The 19,050-nt window shown below is 53.6% G+C and overlaps 1 protein-coding gene across 1 annotated transcript in view; it reads left to right on the top strand.

Moving 5' to 3' along the window:
- The window catches only part of FBN3 (fibrillin 3), a 97,915-nt gene extending 79,154 nt beyond the window's left edge, over positions 1-18,761 (top strand). Inside the window, exons 48-63 of the mRNA XM_006896336.1 lie at positions 951-1,103; positions 1,729-1,794; positions 2,020-2,145; positions 3,494-3,613; positions 3,733-3,855; positions 4,804-4,938; positions 5,068-5,193; positions 5,999-6,205; positions 8,427-8,552; positions 9,590-9,712; positions 9,892-10,008; positions 12,943-13,071; positions 13,327-13,446; positions 13,671-13,905; positions 14,503-14,650; positions 18,423-18,761. Coding sequence (XP_006896398.1) covers positions 951-1,103; positions 1,729-1,794; positions 2,020-2,145; positions 3,494-3,613; positions 3,733-3,855; positions 4,804-4,938; positions 5,068-5,193; positions 5,999-6,205; positions 8,427-8,552; positions 9,590-9,712; positions 9,892-10,008; positions 12,943-13,071; positions 13,327-13,446; positions 13,671-13,905; positions 14,503-14,650; positions 18,423-18,761 — 2,393 coding nt within the window. The remainder of the gene's footprint in view (positions 1-950; positions 1,104-1,728; positions 1,795-2,019; positions 2,146-3,493; positions 3,614-3,732; positions 3,856-4,803; positions 4,939-5,067; positions 5,194-5,998; positions 6,206-8,426; positions 8,553-9,589; positions 9,713-9,891; positions 10,009-12,942; positions 13,072-13,326; positions 13,447-13,670; positions 13,906-14,502; positions 14,651-18,422) is intronic.
- The last annotated feature ends 289 nt before the right edge of the window (positions 18,762-19,050 follow it).

Below are 19,050 nucleotides of genomic sequence, written 5' to 3'. Positions count from 1 at the left end.
ATACCATGGACTGCTAAGAAAATGGGCAGGTTCATCCTGGAGCGGGTTAAACCAGCCTGCTCCTTAGAGGCAAAGATTCTGAAGCTTCGTCTGATATACTTTGGACATGCTGCAAGGAGGGGACCGGTCCTTGGAGAAGGATGTCATGCTTGGGAGGATAGAGGGACAGTACAGGAGAGGAAGAACCTCTATGAGGTGGATTGATTCAGTGACTGTTAATGGGAATAGGTGTGTTGGAGACAGTGAAATTGGCACAAGATAGAGCAAGGTTTAGGGTTGTTGTGCATAGGGTTACTATGAGTGGCAGGCATCTCGATGGCACACAACAACAACAACATTTGATCATTAATCTACTCATTCATTCATTTACTTGGGGTTTTGGTCACTCTCACCCTTTCTTTTATGGATTCATCCCCTCGCCCATTCATTCATCGCCTTACTCATTCATTCACTCATCCCCTCACCCGTTCACTCATCCCCTCACCCAGTCATTCATCCCCTCACCCATTCATTCATCCTCTCACCCATTCACTCATCCCCTCACCCATTCACTCATCCCCTCACCCATTCATTCATCCCCTCACCCATTCACTCATCCCCTCACCCATTCACTCATCCATCACCCATTCACTCATCCCCTCACCCGTTCATTCATCCCCTCACCCACTCATCCCCTCACTCATTCATTCATTCTCTCAACCATTCATTCATCCCCTCACTCATTCTCTCATCCCCTCACCCATTCACTCATCCTCTCAACCATTCATTCATCCCCTCACTCGTTCTCTCATCCCCTCACCCATTCATTCATTCATCCCCTCACCCGTTCACTCATCCCCTCACCCATTCATTCATCCCCTCACTCATTCATTCATTCATCCCCTCACGCATTCACTCATCCCCTCACCCGTTCACTCCTCCCCTCACCCATTCATTCTCTCACCGTGCAGACACACGGCAGAGTCTCTGCTTCACCCAGTTCCAGAGTGGAAAGTGCTCAATACCCAAAGCCTTCAACACAACCAAGGCCCGGTGCTGCTGCAGCAAGCGGCCTGGCGAGGGCTGGGGGACCCCCTGTGAACTGTGCCCTCAGGAGGGCAGTGGTAAGTGCCCTCATCAGAGCAGAGCTGACTGTGGTTCAGCTGGCTGCCCCTTCAGCTCTGTCCTCCCCATGGGAGCCGCCCTGACTCCTGAATATACCCTGTCCCCTCTTCATGGCTATTCCCAGTCCCTGACCACCACTCTACCCCTCCCTGTGTCCACCAGTGCTCCCCACCCCATGGCTGCCTCCAAACACTGACCACTATCCTGTCTGCTCCTGGTGGCTGCCCTTGGATCCTGACCACCACTCTGTCCCCTCCCTGTATCCATAAATGTTCATGTCCAGGCTGCCCCCAACCCCTAACCACCACTCGGTTCCTTCCCAGTATCCACCAGGTCTCCCCTCCCAATGGCTGTCCCTGGCCCTTGACAACCACCCTGTCCCCTCTCTGTGCCCACTGGTGTTCCCCTCCCCATGACTGCCTCTGACCCCCAACTACCACCCTGTCCCCTCCCTGTGTCCACCAGTGCTCTGCTTTGCCATGGCTGCCCCTGGCCACGACTCTGTCCTCTCCCTGTTTCCACTACCCTCCTGGCTGCCCTGACCCCTGACCACTGCCCTGTGTCCACGCCCCTCTGGGATGCCCCTGGCCCCTAACCACCACCCTGTCCCCTCCCTGTGTCCAGCTGCCTTCCAGGAGCTGTGCCCCTTTGGCCATGGGGCAGTGCCTGGCCTGGATGCCTCTCGAGAAGGTGAGCCCCTCACTAAGACAGAGCCCCCTGGACTACCATGTCCTGTCCTTACCCACTCTGCCAGTGTCTCTAAGTCCCAGGAACCCTCCGGGACCAATGGGTCGCTCTCAGGGCTGTCCCAGATCCCACTGCCTTGGGGCCTGGACCTCGTTCCCCAAGAAGAAAGAGGACAGACCCTTGCATGTGACAGACGTCCACCCTGCCTGCATCCCACGGCCCCCACAGACGTGAACGAGTGTGTGGAGAGCCCCAGCATCTGTGCTAATGGCCTCTGCGTGAACACCGATGGCTCCTTCCGCTGCGAGTGTCCCTTTGGCTACAGCCTGGACTTCATGGGCATCAGCTGTGTGGGTGAGTGGGCACGCCCAGCCTCTGTGGGCCAGGAGGAGCAGGGGACAGCAGAGAGGGGCACAGGAGAGCAGCCAGGAAGAAGCAGGGCCTTCCCTCACCCACACATCCTCTCACCCATGCGTTCTTTCACTCACTCACCCCTTCTTTCCCTCATTCATTCACTTGCTCATTTGTGACTTCTCGGGTTCATCCATTCACACATAATTGACTGCTTCGCTCATTCTCTCATTCATTCATCCATTCATTTACTAGACCCACTGATTCATTCATTCATCCTTCACCTAGGACTCATTCATGCTTACACTCACATATTCGCTCCTTTCCTCACTCTGAACTCACTCATCTCATTCATTCATTCACTTCTTCCCTAATTGATCCAAGGGCCTCTGGTGGCTTAGTGAGTGGTAAGGAGTTGTACTGCCAACCCAGCGGCACATAGTTTGAATCCACTAGCCACTCTGTAGGAGGAAGATGGTTGGTCTCCTCCCATAGGACTTCTTGTTGTTGTTGTTGTTGAGTGCCATCAAGTTGTAGGTGACTCATAGTGAACCTATGAACACAAGTCCTCTACACTTGTGTGCGTGACTTTCATCCTCTCTCCAGGTTCATAGCGTTTCTGGAGGCAAGCTATTTCGGAAGTGGATGCCACTCCTGCTTCCAAGCTTGTTTTAATCAGGGATCTCCACTGTCCGCCATGGATAACCGTTATCACATTTGACTCATCGGTGTCACAGTGTTCAGCTTCATAGCAACCACGAGTTACCTCTGTACAGCAAGTGGACACACCAGCACTATATGACCTACAAGAATGTTTGACCAAAAACAATTAAAAACCGGCCAGAGAGCCAGGATTATAGTCACCCACCTTTGGCTCGGTAGCAGCACTTTCAGTCCACTAGCCCAACTGGTCTCTCTCTAGGTTGTTAAGTGCTGTCAAGTTGTAGGCGGCTCATAGCGACCCTGTGAATGAAAGTCCTCAACACTTGTGTGACTTTTTTCCTTTCTCCAGGTTCATAAGACTTACTGCCTCTGAAAACCCGCTGGAGGGTCAGGTTCTGACTCGACAGTATACAACAACAACCAATTCATCTATTCGCTCCTTTGCTCACACATTGATTGATTCCTCGGTCAGTCAATTGATTGGTTGCTGACTCGTTCATTCACTCACTCACTGTACACACACTTAATCATTTTATTGACCATGTGCTATGTGCCTGCCCTACCCTTACCCAGCCTAGGGGTGGCGTAGCCCCACCCCAGTCCAGTCTGCAGCATCAGGGGGAGATGAACAAGGTAGTCGAGAGGAAGGGCGCTCTGCAGGCACTGACCACCCCCAACCTGACCCCAGACACAGACGAGTGTTCCATCGGGCAGCCCTGTGGGGAAGGCACCTGCACCAATGTCATCGGAGGCTTCGAATGTGCCTGCGCTGACGGCTTTGAGCCCGGCCCCATGGCGACCTGCGAGGGTATGGCCTGCCTGCCTCGGCCTGTGCTGGGTGCCGAGGGAGATGGGGGTTATCTGGGGGCAGAAGGGGGTTCCCACAGCCAGATCCTGCCCAGCTGGCACCTCCACTGGCCTTCCTAGACATCGACGAATGTGCCTTGAACCCCCTGCTCTGTGCCTTCCGCTGCTACAACACTGAGGGCTCCTATGTGTGTGCTTGTCCGGCGGGCTATGCCCTGCGAGAAGACGGGGCCATGTGCCGAGGTGGGTGGCTGGTGGGCACGCGGTGGGCTGGGCCCAACCTGGGCTTCCCTTTTCCACATGTCAGCTTCACAGACCAGGGTGACCTGAGCCCCTTCACTTCCCACCTGTGACTGGGGCCTAGGCCTGGGAGTGGGAGGATGGATGGGGTATTAGGGGTGAGGCACTGTGGATGGAAGATTGAGGGATGGGGGAGATGGAGAGTTGGGAGGTGGATGAGATTGGGAGGGTGTATAGGGGGCGTATGGGGGATGGGTGAAAGGCTGGGGGTGGATGAAGGTGAGGGAGTGGATGGAGGTTTGGGGGGTGGATGAGCGGTAGAGATAGGGTTGGGAGTAGATGGGGTGGGCGTAGCTGGAAGGTTGAAAAGTAGGTAGAGGTGGGGGGAGGATGGAGAGGTGGATGGGAGTAGGGGATGGGTGGAAGCTGGAGGGTAGATGGGGATGGATGGAGGAGTGAATGATAGTAGGGGGTTGGATGGGGGTTGGGAGGTGCATGAGGGTGGGAGTGGATGGGGTGGGAGAGGATGGAGACATGGATGGGAGTTGGAGGGTAGATGGGGATGGATGGAGGGGTGAATGGTAGTGGGGGCTTGGATGGAGGGTTGAGAGATGGATGAAGGTGGAAGTGGATGGGGTGGGGGAGGATGGAGACGTGGATGGGAGTAGGGGATGGATGGAAGTTGGAAGGTAGATGGGCATGGATGGAGGGGAGAATGGTAGTGGGGGGTTGGATGGGGGTTGGGAGGTGGATGAGGGTGGGGGTGGATGGGGTGGGGGAGGATGGAGACGTGTATGGGAGTAGGGGATGGATGGGAGTTGGAGGGTAGATGGGGTGGGGGAGGGGTACATGGGGTGGGAGGTGGATGGGGAGTGGATGGCTGGCGGCCTCCTTCCCAGGTGGGCTCCAGGTCCCTTATCCCAGCTGCCATTCACCCTGGGTTGTCGGCAGACGTGGACGAGTGTGCCGACGGCCAGCAGGACTGCCAGGCCCGTGGCATGGTGTGCAAGAACCTCATCGGCACCTTTGCGTGTATCTGCCCACTGGGCATGCGATCCCGGCCAGGCTCTGAGGATGGATGTGCAGGTACAGCCCAGGATGGGGCTCCAGGGGTGTAGGATCCCTGCGGAATGAGGAGGCCAGGGTAAAGGGGCCAAGGGACAGACCCAAGGAGGCCCTTCCAGGGGTCCCACCCCCATCTGTTACCCTCCCCAGACGAGGATGAATGCCTCGCCCAGCCGGGGCTCTGTGCACATGGCCGCTGCATTAACACCATGGGGAGCTTCCGCTGTGACTGTGATGATGGCTTCCAGTCCAGCCCCTCACTCACCGAGTGCCTGGGTGAGTGCATCCAGAGGCCTGGGGGTGCTGACCCCATCAGGACACTGTCCCCCGACTTCGCATTCTTCCTTCAGTTAAACCTGATCAGAGCTGACCATGCACCCTGCCTGACTCCCACAACTCCCCACTTCCTGGGGTCTAAACTTGTGGACACTGTGGGGAGCTTTTATATGTTTACCATACACCCCAACAACTGTCCTCACCAGCATCCACTTTCTCCCAACCCAATGTGGCTTCTAGCCCTGTAGTTGTAGCCACCATTTCTGCACCCAGATCTGTGTATTGGGCTGCCTCCTGGACGCTCCAGCCCCTGGGTGCAGCCCACCCCAAAGCAAGCTCAGCATGGGCCCCGGAAACCCCCAGATATCTACCAGCCAGCCTGCCATGGTCTCTGTGACCTCCTCAACCTGCCTCAAAGTCCAGGCTCCAGTCTCCCACACACCACTCCTCACTGCCACCATGGCCCCTGGACCATCCTGGGCACTGCCACCTGTGGTCCACTCCCCAGTGTCCCCCAGCTCCCATGATGCCCTGGGCCACCTCTCCTCTCTGGGTCTGAGGTCAGCCATGGTTTGTCCTGGAGAAGATGTCAGCCTCTGTGCCCAGGCATTGCTTGGGCCTCACCTGAAGTCTGTGACTCTTGCTGTGTCCCCAGCCCACAGAAGGCATTAGCAGTGTCAGGCACATGGTGACCCCTCCCTGTGCACACACACAGAGGCATGTCCGTGACATCTGAGAGCCCACAGGCATGGGTGCCCAATGGCACCATCCTCACACTCCATCACCGTCTCCCCATTCTCTGCAGACACCCGACGTGGCCCCTGCTTCTCTGAGGTGCTGCAGGCAGTGTGCCAGGTGCCATCGAGCAACGGCGAGGCAGTCAACAGGACAGAGTGCTGCTGCACGGGGGGCCGTGCCTGGGGACCCCACTGTGAGCTCTGCCCCCTGCCTGGCACCTCCGCCTACAGGAAGCTGTGTCCTCATGGCTCAGGCTACACCGCCGAGGGCAGAGGTAGGTGTCCACTCGCACCCTGGAGCTGAGGGTGGGAGAGTTGGGCCATCTATGCTCTTGTGGGCGTTAGTGTGCAAGACTATAGGTGTGTGTGCACACCCATGGGGGTGGGAACTAGTACGCATGCTCTGTATGTCTGTACATCCTTAGGAGTGAGCATGTGGCCGACTATAGCAGGTGCGTGAGCAATGGATGTGTGTCCTGTGTCTTAGTGTGAGTGTGTGTGTGTAAATATGGCTGCATGTGAGGCAGCGTGTGTTCAGTGAGCTTGTGAATCAGTGTGTCTGTACTGGCGGGCACGTGAAGGTGTGTGAACTGATGTGTTCTCTGAGGTTAATGCACACGTCTGTGTGCTAGTGAGTGTGTGAAGTGAAGGACCTGGTGTGTTCTCTGCACATGTGTATTTACTGCATATGCGCTTGTGTGTGAACACCTGCGCTCGTGTGAGGTCCCCGTGTGCAAGCCTGTTGGTGCGCTTGTGTTAATGTAAAAACACAACTTAGCATGTTGCATGAGTTTGTTAATGAGTGCGTGAAAATATGAGAGTTGTTTGTGCCCTCTGTGAACTTGTTAATAATCTTTATGTCTGTGTGTTACCAAGTGTGTGTGAGTGTACAACCCACTGTGTCTCCTCCGTGTGAAAACTCTTTAATGAATGTGTTAGGGAGCATGTGAAAGTGTGTGAGTGGGTGTGTTTTCTGTGAACCAGTATGGAAAGAGTTGTGATGGCTTCATACATAGAGTTGTCCTGTCAATCAGTCTTGAAGCCCAAATGTACAACTATCATCAAATGGATTGAGAAATGTGGTATATCCACACAATGCACTCAGAAGCAATGATTTTGGAAATTACTACATAACTTTGGAGGGACAGGAGATCATTATTCAGTCCCATAAGATCAAATACTGTAGAAGATCATTATTGTAGAAATAGAAAGACAACTAATAAAACATGCATGAGGATCCTAGGTGAGGAGTGTAGGAGCAGAGGGGTGAGAATGAGCAGGGGGAAAATCTTAGGGTTGCACAATTTGAGGGATGGAGGGAGGGGTGGGTAAAGGAAAGGAGAAAGATCCAGCGGGGATCTGGAAAGACAGGGCACTGGTAGGTATAGTCAGTGTTGATTAATTTTATAAAATACAATGAATTCTTATGATTGTATCAAGCTGTGAACAAAGGATAATGTGAAACACAAGGTATGCAAACTTCGTAAGCAAACCAATATAAGATAAAATAAAATTTTTAAAAACACAACAGAAAGCAAAGGTATTCCGTTTGAATCCACCAGTTACTTTGCAGGAGGAAGATGGTGAGATTCCTTCTGTGCCATTTACAGACTCTGAAAACCTGCTGGAGGATCAGCTATAAGTATATTCTGCCTTGATGAAGCACAGCGACAATAACAACAGTGTGTGCAAGCGTGCTTTAATGAGGATGGGTCAGATGCCAAGTGTGTGTGTGGTGCATGTTCCGTGTATAAACGTAGTAGTGAGTACGTGTCTGTGTACTGTCCTTGTGAGGGAGTGTGTACTCCGTGTGTGAGCATGTTAGTGAATGTGTGTCTCTCAGCTGAGTGTGTGCTAAGTGTGTGAGCTTGTCAGCTTGGGTAAACGAGCTTATGAATGTGTTATCTATGAACAGTGTGTGAGGGGTGTATGTTGTGTGTGTCTATGCAAGCTTGGTGAATGTGTGTGTCTGTGCTGACGGTGTGCAAGCTTGTTGAGTGTGTGAGTAGTGTGTGCTCTATGTGTGTGTGTGTGAGATAGAGAGCTTGTTAATATGTGAATGTGTATTGAGGGTGTGCATGGTGTGTGACCTGCATGTGTGTACAAGCTCAGGGCTGTGTCTCATCGAGTGTGGCACTGAGGGGGAGGTGGGCATCCCAGTGAGCAGTAGGGACATCACTGGGGGTAGGAAGGGTGTGCCATGCAAAGTGTGGGTCCATGGATCAGAGCGCTGTGAGCGTGTATGTCCCTGTGACTCCGCAGGCACTTCTGATCGTGTGGCTCGCATGTCCCTGTCTGTACTTCCATGAGTGTGTCATGCCCTGGGGCATGGTGGCTGCTGAGATGACGGGGTGGGCATGTGTTTCTCTCTCTCCCTCTTGCTACAATGGCTCAGCTGCCCCTGGGCAGAAAGCTGATGGATAGAAGGGAGGAGGCAGCTTAGGTGGCCTCAGGTAGCCAAGAGGCTGATCCCAGCTGACCCTGCCTGTCCCTTAGACGTGGACGAGTGTCACGTGCTGGCCCGCCTCTGTCCCCATGGCGAGTGCATCAACAGCCTCGGCTCCTATCACTGCCACTGCCAGGCCGGGTATGTGCCAGACACAGCCTCTACCGCCTGCCTCGGTGAGTCCAAACCCGTGCCCTATGGCAAGCCACGCCCCCTGCACAGGCCCCGCCCCGCGTCCAAACCACGCCCATCATCAGGCCCCGCCCAGCAGCTCCACACCTTCCAGACAGCCAGGCTTAGTTTTCCCTTAGAAGTTTCTGGATCATATAAACGTTCAACACTATCAGCTGCTAACTGAGCAGTTAGTGATTGACCCCTACAAAGAGGCCCCTTGGAAGAAAGGCCTGGCAATCTGCTTCTAAGTGATCAGTCACTGGAGACTCTAAGGAGCAGTTGTGCTCTTAACACCCACGAGGTTACCACCTGTGTCAGAATGGACACGTCTCCTGGCTTTGGCTTTGGCTTTGGCTTTGCTCTTCATTCACCAAGTGGTGGCCTCTCCATAAGGAAACGGAGGGGTCAGAGACAAGAAGCGGAGGGCCCTGCTCCTGGCTCCCTGCCCAACTGTGCTGTTTGCCTCCTGTTATTTTTGTACCATCCTAAGAATGACACCTACACTGTGGGAAGACAGCTGGCATGGGGTGTACGGCATGGCGCCCCATTCATGTCAGAGCAAAGCAGTGTGCCGTGAGTTTTCCGTGGCTGACTTTTTGGAAGCGGATGGACAGGCCTTGCTCCCAGGTCACCTCTGGGTGGATGCTAATCTTCAGTTAGTTGCTCAGCAGGCCGAGTGCGTTAACCTTTTATGCCACCCAAGAACTTCTACATCGTGTAACAGGAGGGCATTCGTCTAAGTCAAAGGACCATAAATAGAACCCAGGGGCCATGTTTGTAAATAAAGTTTTATTGGCACTCAGATACATTCATTCTTTGCCATATTGTCTATGGCACTGCAACAGCAGAATTAGGTAGTTCTAATAGAACCAATACCTCACGAAGGGGGAAATATTTACTTTTTCTTTGCAAAAGGGATTTGCCAGTCCCTGGTATAGGTCCACAGCTGCAGGACGGCCAATGTCTGGGTGATCCTGGTCCCTGTGTGTCCTCAGGGTGCGTCCATCTGACCCCCCACACACTCTGCTGTACCCTCTAGATGTGGATGAGTGCAGCCAGACCCCTAAGCCCTGTAGCTCCCTCTGCAAAAACACAGCAGGCAGCTTCCTGTGCGCCTGCCCCCGCGGCTACCTGCTGGAAGAGGACGGCAGAACTTGCAAAGGTGATGCGTCCCCTATGCCCCCAAAGGCCCAGTCCCTGCCCCACAGGGCTCTCCTGCCCCACGCCCGCTTGCATGGAGGCACTCTAGGAATCGAGTGTCACCGCTGTCCAGAGGTGGCAAGAGTGGCCCCAGGAGGCCCCCAGCCCAGACTTGAGCCTGCAGGCCCGTCTGTGCCGCAGACCTGGACGAGTGCTCCTCCAAGCAGCACAACTGCCAGTTCCTGTGTGTCAACACCGTGGGCACCTTCACCTGCCGCTGCCCTCCTGGCTTCACCCAGCACCACCAGGCCTGCTTTGGTGAGTGTTCTGAGCCCAGCCACTGGCCCACAATGCAGGGTCCCTCGACAGATATGCCCTGTGAGTGCCGCAGGCAGGGGACATGGGTGGTTGGACAGAGTCCTTGCCTTTGCAGCACTCAGCCTGGTGGCATCTAGCACCTTAGTATCTCGGTTCTTTACTGCTGCCCCAAAGATTATGCCTCTTTGGTGGCTTCATGGGAGAAAGATAGCCAGTCTTCTCCTGTGCAACTTGCAGCCTTTGAAAACACAACTAAGTTGCAAAGAGTTGAGTTCTATCAGAGACAACCTCAAGTGGGTGACTTTAACAAACAGAAATTGAATCACTCACAGTTTTGTAAGCTGGAAGTCCGAATTCAGGGCACCAGTTCTAGGAAAGGATTTCTGTCTGTATCAGCTCTGGGGAAAGGTCCTCGTCATCATTCTCCCCCGCCCCCTCAGTTCTAGGAGGTTCTCAGCACAGGGACCCCAGATCCAGAGGACAGGCTCCTCTCCTGGCTCATCTTTCTCAGTGACCAGAGGTCCTTTCCCATCTCTGCTTTCTTATTTATTCTGTTTTTCTATCTCAACAGATTGATTCAAGATAAAACCTAGTCATATAGACTGTATTCTATCTTAGTAATGTAACTGCCTTGAATCCTGCCTCATTAACATTGTAGAGGTGAGGGCTTAGAACACACAGGATAGTTATTTCAAATCACAGAAGGGATATAATACTGAGAATCATGGCCCAGCCGAATTGACACATATTTGGAGTTTTTGTTGTTTGCTCTCAAGTCAGAACTAACTCATAGCTGACCTTCCAGTGGGTTTTCAGAGACAGTTAATTGCACAGAAGGAGAATGCCCATCTTTTCCCCTAAGACTAACTAGTAGATTCGAACTCTGTGCCTTTGGGTTGATAGAAAAACTCCTTACCCACTAGGCCACCAGAATTCCTATATTTGGGGGAGGAAGGAGTCACAATTAAATTCTTAACATCTGGAAATTGCTCCAAGGAACTAGGAGGCACATTCTCCAGGAGTGCTCTGACCTTAGCCCAGAACACCTGTCCTCACCTGTGCCCAGTTTTTGTGCTTAGGCCTTCCCTACAGTGCTTAAAAAGCTCAGGTGCTCATCTAGTCTGAAGAGGAAGTTGGTTCTAAAATCAATCAATCCAGCCAATCCACTGTCACCCCCACAGCTCCTAAGTGTCTCATGACTCAGGGAAACTGACCTCTCCCAAGCACTGAGCTCAGCCTTCTCCAGGGTTCTATTAACATATCAAGCACCTACTATGTACCATACACTGCTCTAGATCATGCAAAGGCAATCCCAGCCTCTGGGCCAAGCCTGGCCCCCTCTTTGCTTTTGTTAATAAAGTTTTATTGGCACATAGGCACATTGATTTGCTTACATACCGTCTGTGACTATCCCATAACAGCAGAATTGTTTTATTGCTGCAGAGACCCACAAATAAAAAGTGTTTACTGGTTGGCCCTTCACAGGTTTGCTGCTCTGCATTCTGAACTATCATGACCAAGAGAGTCCTTTCCAGAATGACATTCAATATGTTCTGACAAAAATACAGGGAGGCGGGTTTCTCAAAAAGTTAAGCAGGATTATCCCATGACTCAGTAATTCCACTCTTAGCTCTGCACCTCAAACACTTGAAAGCAGGGACTCACACAGACACATGTTCATTGCAGTAATATTCACACCCACCTGAATGGGAGAGCAAGCCACACATCTCGTCAGCAATGAGTGGCCTTGTGTACTGTGGTCCATCCCTATGATGGATTGCCCCTCAGCCAGGAAGAACTGTGGAGTCCTGTTACCTGCATCACTCAGATGAACCTGGAAAGCACTGTGCTCACTACAGAAAGTCAGACACAAAAAAGCAAGCATTGTATGATGCTATTTGTATGAAGCCCCTAACATGAGCACGTGTGTCGAGTCAGAAAGTGAATAGTGGTCACAGAGAACAAGGACAGGAAGAAGAAGAAAAAAAGAGTTCCTAAGGGGGTTGCTCTGGGGGCCTACACCAAGGGAGTTGCCCTTCTAACCCAAAGGTGGTGTGCCCCTGGCGTTCAAGTCCACTGGCAGCTCTGTGGGAGAAAGATGGACAGTCTCCTCCCAGGCAGTTTACAGCCTCTCAAAACCCTTTGGAGGGTCAGCTGTAGGTTGGTTTTGACTCAACAATAATGAGTGGAGGGTCAATAATGGGCACAGGGTTTCTGAGTGGGGTGATGGGAAGGTTTCTGAAGCAAATTGTGGTGGTGGTGGCACAATAATTTGAGTTTGGTTGATGCCCGTGGCTGACACACTTGAAAATGGTTACAGTGGCACAATTTCTGTTGTGTGCATTATACTACAATTAAGAAAAAACAATGGGGTAGGTGTTATTATATCCGTGTTCTGTTGTTACAGCTGAGGAAACAGAGGCAACGAGAGGATGAGTTAAGTCCCCCAGGATCACCCAGCTTTTTTGTGTTGGAGCTGGGAGTCACACCAAGGCGCTCTGGCTTCGGAGCCCATGTTTGTAACCAATTCTGTTATTCTGCTGCCTCCTGTATAAAAACAAACTCATTACCGTCAGTCAGTCCCTGCTCAAGGAGACCCCATGTGTCACAGACTAGAATCCCTTCACAAGGTTCTCTTGGCTGGTGTCATTCTGAAAGTAGTTAGCCAGGACTTTCTTCCTCAGCACTGCTGGCATGGGTCCCAATCTTTAGAGTAGCAGCTAGACACAAACTGCGCCACCAAGTAAGTCTTTTGTGTGCATTCTCTCTAAAAATGTTGACCCCAGTGTGAAATGCCCATCATGAATCCCCTTTCACTGATGAAAACACTGAGGCATAGAGAGATTAAAGGAGCAACTCAGTGGATCCAGTGGTACAACCAGAATTAGGGTGTCATAACCACCAAGCTTCCCTGCCTGTCTCTGTCCCCTGCAGACAATGACAAAGGCTTGGCCCAGCCTGGCCTCTGTGGCACCCTTGCACATTGCCACAATGCCCCTGGCAGCTTCCACTGTGACTGCTATAGAGGTTTCACCCTGGACAGCTCTGGCCGGGGCTGTGAAGGCAGCACTGGTCTGTGGGAGGGTTCCCGAGGGCCTGGGGAGGGAGCCAACGAGTAGGAAATCAGGGCTGCACAGCAAGACTGACCAGCTGCGCTTCTCAGGGCACAGACTGGAAGTGCTCTATTGAGAAAGATCATGAGATCAAGCCTCTGAGCTTTGGAGAAGAGTGCTACGCTTGATTAGTGATGTCTGCCATGGGTACAGCAATGGACTGAGTAGGCTTTTTTGCCAACATGGCCCTCTCTCCATCCCACAGACATAGATGAGTGTGACGGGCCACACCAATGCCAACATGGATGCCAGAACGAGCTAGGAGGCTACCGCTGCAACTGCCCCCAGGGCTTCACCCAGCACTCACAGTGGGACCAGTGTGTGGGTGAGTGGCTGGGAGGAAGTTGGGGGGCCCTTGGCAGAATCCTCCCAGAGCCAAGACCTAGAAACTTTCCCTCTGCAGGATTGGGTCCTAAGCACAGCTCTCTGCCCTGGGAGGTAGTGAGCTCCCCATCACTGGGAAGGCAGGGGTGTCTGAAGGGGTTGGGGGACACAGTCTGGGGGTCGGGCACTGGACGTATGCATCCCTGACCTCTCCCCCCACTGCAGATGAGAACGAGTGTGCACATGAGACCTCGGCCTGCGGGAGCGCCTCCTGCCACAACACGCTGGGCGGCTTCCGCTGTGTCTGCCCGGCCGGCTTCCACTTCAGCCGGGCGTTGGGCGGGTGCCAGGATGTGGATGAGTGCGCGCGGCGGGGTGACCCCTGCAGCTTCGGCTGTGCCAACACCCCTGGCGGCTTCCTCTGTGGCTGCCCCCGAGGCTACTTCCGGGCTGGGCAGGGGTGAGAGATGCAGGTGAAGCAGGCAGACCTTCCAGGTGGCACGATGTATGCACACCTCCAGCCCTCCGTCAGCCCCTGCCTGCACACACAGGTGTGCACACACGGACCCTGCTAACTATGCACACAGGGTTAACGCACCCCTGACGGTGTGATTATCCTCCTGTAGCGCATGAATGGGTGCACACGTCCCTGTGGCACACCTGCATCCCAGGTACACCCATGTGCACACCTTCACCTAGGCGTGCGTGCTGGCTCACGTGTACACAGAACTGGGTACACTCGTGTGCCATGTGCACGTGCTCACACGTCATCTGCCCATGTGCACGTGGCCTTGCACCTGTTGCACATCTCTGAGCACACTCATGTGTCTCACGTGCATCCAGAGTGCACACAACCACGCATGAACCATCATTCCTTTGGGTGCGTGGGCCCACAGCCTCAGGTATGCTGATGACAGCCAGATGTACACAGACATGTGTTCATGGCCCCCCACATGCGGCCAGGCTCTCACAGGGTGCAGGAACTGGTGGGTGGAGGGCTGACCTGGGAGACGCACCCAGGGAGCCCCTGACAGCCAGCCCATCCCTCCCTCCCTAGGCACTGTGTCTCAGGTCTGGGCTTGAGCTCCACACTCCATGATGCCTCAGACGAGGAGCCCTTGTCACCTGAAGGCTGCTACGAGTGCAGGATCAACAGCCTGGCCCCACAGGACCGGCCACGACGCAGTGCCCACAGGGACCACGAGGTGTGTAAGGGCGGGGCTAGGACAGCCAGAGGCAGCAGGCCAGGGGACAGGGAGGAGGAGGCTGGGACCTCTCTGGCCCAGGCTACTTCCGAGCTGTCCTGGCCTCCATGATCCAGGACTGTTTCCTGTGTCCTGGTTCCTGCCCACACCTCCTGCATCTTCTCAGCCCCAGGACCTCCCTGGATACCCTACCTTCCACTCCCCTGTCTCACACACACCCCCAGACTCCAGATGTGTGCTGATGCACCAATGGAAGCTTTCATGATCCTCTGATGGCCTGGCTGTACCCCAGGACCTTCTCCCTCTCCTGGCTAGCAGCAGACTCCCCCCACCCCCCATGACCAGCCTGGTGATGAGGGACATATGCACCACCAGGGCCAGAGCAGCTGGCCATGCCACCTCTTGAGTTCTGTCCCCATCCTTGGATCTTGTCTTCACTTCCACAGTTCTCCACCCGTCCCACCTCTCTGGAGATTGTCTCCCATCATACCCTGTGGCAAGGAGCCCTGCTGGCTCAAGAACTAAGAACTCAGATGCTAACCACAAAGGTGGTGGTTCAGATTCACTGAGTGGTGCTGCATAAGCAAGGCCTGGTGATCTGTTTCTGAAAGATCACAAACTTGAAAACTCCATAAGACTGTTCTACTCTGCCTGTGTGAGTTGGAATCTACTCCATGGCAAACAAGAACAAGCCGCTCTGTGCAGCCCGTGGCCCTTCAGACAAATATCTAGCACCAAGATCAGTTGCAGCCTGCAGCCTTGGCCTGCCTTGAAGACAAGAGCCCTTCCTCTGGTGGTTTCCCTTAGAAAACATACAGCAACTTGCATGTCCACCCACCATTTCCTCTGCACCCCTTTCCTGTACCCATGGAACTCTGGGGGCTGAGCCAAAGCTGCCTTTTCTCTAGAACCGAGAAGTACCCTCCCGATGGCCCCAGTTCCGCCTAGTGGAGTACGCTGGGCTCAGTCACACCTGCCCCCTCTGTCTATTCTAACAGGCACTCTCAGCCTCTACCCTCAGGGGCTGCAGGGCAGGTGTGTTTACCACAAATCCAGCCTACCTTCCTCTTGGCCAAAGAGCCCCTGGTGCCACCACCACTATCACCTAGCTGAATGGTTAGCAATTAACATTCAGCTAAGCACTTGGCATCTGCAATCTCTCTACTGTTAGAGTGGCCCTGGGAGGTGCTGGGGGCAGTCAGTCCCAGCACAGTCCTTGGGAGGCAATAGGGTTTTCATGGCTGACTTTCAGAAGGACATAGTTGTTGTGGTTCTGGTTCTTGTTATGTGCCATCGCGTTGCTTGCAACTCATAGCGACCCCATGTACAACAGCCCTAAACCCTGCTCTGTCCTGTGCCAATCGCATTGCCTCTGACACTCCCATCCCGATTACCCCAGTCACTGAATTAATCCACCTTATAGAGGGTCTTCCCCTCCTGTGCTGTGAGGGACACTTCATCTGACATACCTTGGGCGTGTTGCAAGGAGGGGTCAGACCTTAAAGAGGGACATCATGCTTGGAACAGTGGAGGGACAGCACAAGAAAGGAAGACACTGGATGAGAGAGATTGACTCAGTGACTGGGGCAACAGGAGTAGGTGCGTCAGAGACAATAATGTTGGCTCAAGGTGGAGCAAGGTTCAGAGCTGTTGTACATAGGGTCACTATCAGCTGTAAGTTACTTGACCATACATAACAACAAGAGTGAATGGAGTGCTCGCATCGGCAGCACATATGCTAAAATTGGAACGATACAGAGGAAATTGGCATAGCCCCTGCACAAAGATGATATGCAAATTAAAGAGTGAATGGAATGGTTATCAGGGATGACTATATCACGGCCTTTGCCTGCAATAACCACTAGTTGCCACCAGATGTCAGTAAGACCATACATGTGAGCAGCACCCATCCTTCCCCCCGCCCCCCCAACCACACACACACAACCAGCCCCCAGCTAAGAACTAAGAACAGGAATAGCTTTCACAGTAATGCAATAGTGAAACACTCCATTGGCATGTAAATTAGGCAAAATAAAACACAGCCGTGCCCAGAGGAAAAGGAGATGAAAACATAAATAAATCCCTGTGTGATTGTCTGCGCCACTCAGCCCTGGGAGCCTTGCCACTGGGGCTCATTCAGAGCCCTGTCCAGCTGCCAGGGCCAGGAAGGCGCTCAGATAAAGAGGGGTTTGTCATCTGCACACAGAGGCCTCTCAAGGGGCCCAGATCAGGAAGTCCAGCGGCTTCCCAGGAACCGGAAAGCTGTTGGGTGCCTCTTCTATCCGGGCTCCGTCCCTCCCTCCCTCTCTGAGCAGCCCTGCAGTTTGCTCTGGGGCAGGTCCCCACTTGCGAGGGCTGTACTCATAACACCACCTCCTCAGTGCCTCTGACCCGAGGGCTTGGGACCCGACACCATGTGACTGGCCAGCCCCCACCTGCACCTCTAAGGCCAAAACCCTGGTCACCTTGCCCCAGGCCAGCAGGGTCAGACTGAGCTATGTCCACTCAGGGGTTCAGAATCAGTAATGTCACCTTTGGCACGGGGAGGAAAGGTGTGAATTCTCACCAGGGTCCGGCCTTGGCCTTTGTGCCTCTGTAAGACTGACCAATGGCCTTGCCTGGAGGGAGCAACGGGAAGCCGAGGGCAGAGCTGTGCCAAACATTTTTATCCTCCACTTGAAAACAAATCCCAAAACAGTCCCCATCAAGAGGGCTGCAGCTCGTGGTGACTCAGGAGTGTCAACAGAACGGCGGTCCTCGGGGTTCTCAGGTGACTGATCTGGGGGACCAGACCTTCAGGCCTTTTTTGGAGTCACCTTTTAAAGACTCAGGCCTCCACTTAACTGGTTAACAGCCAAGTGCATTCACATCACTCAAGGTCATGAGCTAATATATAGAATTCATGTTTCTTTTTTAAAAAAAAAATTTATTATTTTTTTGTGTGAGTGTACCGTCAAATCAGATCTGACTGGTACAGGAGGAGATTGTCCCTCCTTCCCCGGCAGAGCATCTGGTGGATTCGAACCGAGCGCCTCTGGGATTGTAGTTGCAGCTCCTTGCCACTAGGCCACCAGAGCTCCCCTAGAGTTCATGTTTCTAAGAAACCATCAATGTGTTTTCCAAAGGAGCTGCCCCATTTTACACTCCTGCTATGTATGTATGTATGTATATCATGTCAGCTTTCAGCTGACAACCAAAAGGTTGGCACATCAAATACACCTGGTGGTTCTGGAAGAAAGACTCGGCTTCTCCTTCATAAAGGTGACATCTAGAGAACCTAGTGTGGTGCTTCTGGAGTTGCTAATGAGTTGGGACTAGACAGCACACACATCTCTGTTGTGTTCCCACAAACAAGTTACATCCCTTGGCCACTCTAACTTGTCTTGCACTTTCTCTCTATGAGATCTGGCAGTGATATAAACCCATTGCTTTTTCACAGCTGCATACTACTCCACCCTGCCCATCAAAAGTGCTCGATTAGCTGTATCCTTTTAAGGGATTTTTTTTGCTGTTTCCAGTGTTTTGTGCCCATCCACCAAACCAGTTGCCATCATTGGCTGACTCTGACCTGTGGTGACGTCATATGTGCAGAGTTCATGGTTATCGCTTTTCAAGAGTAAATCACCAGGCCTTTCTTCCAAAGCTCTCCTGGACAAACTCAAACCTCTAACCTTTGTGGAAGCTTGTTCACCATTTATATCTACCTAGGACTCCTCCGCACCGCACCCCACTTCTCCAGATATCTGACCGGTCACTTGATCTGTCTCCCCAGGTGAGCCTGGCCAGCCTGGACTCAGAGGTTCCACTGGCCTTAGGCCTTAACCTGTCGCACCTGGGCCGGGCCGAGCACATCCTGGAGCTGCGGCCAGCACTGGAGCATCCCGCGGGCCGAGTCCGCTACGTCATCGCCCGCGGAAACGAGCAGGGATTCTTCCACATGCAGCACATCCGAGGCCTGAGTGCCCTGCAGCTGGGCCATCAGCGGCCAGCACCCGGAACCTACCGGCTGGAGGTGGTGAGCGTGGCAGGGCCCCGGCACGCCAGGCCTGCCGGAGGGCCACGGCTGGGGACCCGGACCTTGAGGCTGAAGGTAGAGCTGCAGCTGCTCTAGGTGCGGAGCTGGCCCCTCCTGCCTGGTCCCAGGCCCCTCTGCGGCCACTGCATGGGCTCTGCCACATGAGCCTCTTCCCGCGGGGTTCTCTCAGGACGCTGACGTCACTGTTCATCACCACCTTGGGTCCGAGCCCGGCCATGATAGCGGGCCTGGCATTGAGAGGGACAGTGTCAGCCACTGCACTGACACGTCAGAACCTCAGAATTCAGGAGCAAGGAAAGTCTGGTGAGCTCAGCCTCTGCCAGCCCCTGCGTCATCCCAGGGGACACCAGCCCCAGCCCCATGG

Source organism: Elephantulus edwardii, unplaced genomic scaffold (genome assembly GCF_000299155.1).
Source record: "Elephantulus edwardii isolate Elephantulus edwardi_28Jun2011 unplaced genomic scaffold, EleEdw1.0 scaffold00185, whole genome shotgun sequence".
NCBI lineage: Eukaryota > Metazoa > Chordata > Mammalia > Macroscelidea > Macroscelididae > Elephantulus > Elephantulus edwardii.
Note: the sequence above shows the minus strand (reverse complement) of the source record. Positions and strands in the feature narration are given on the sequence as shown.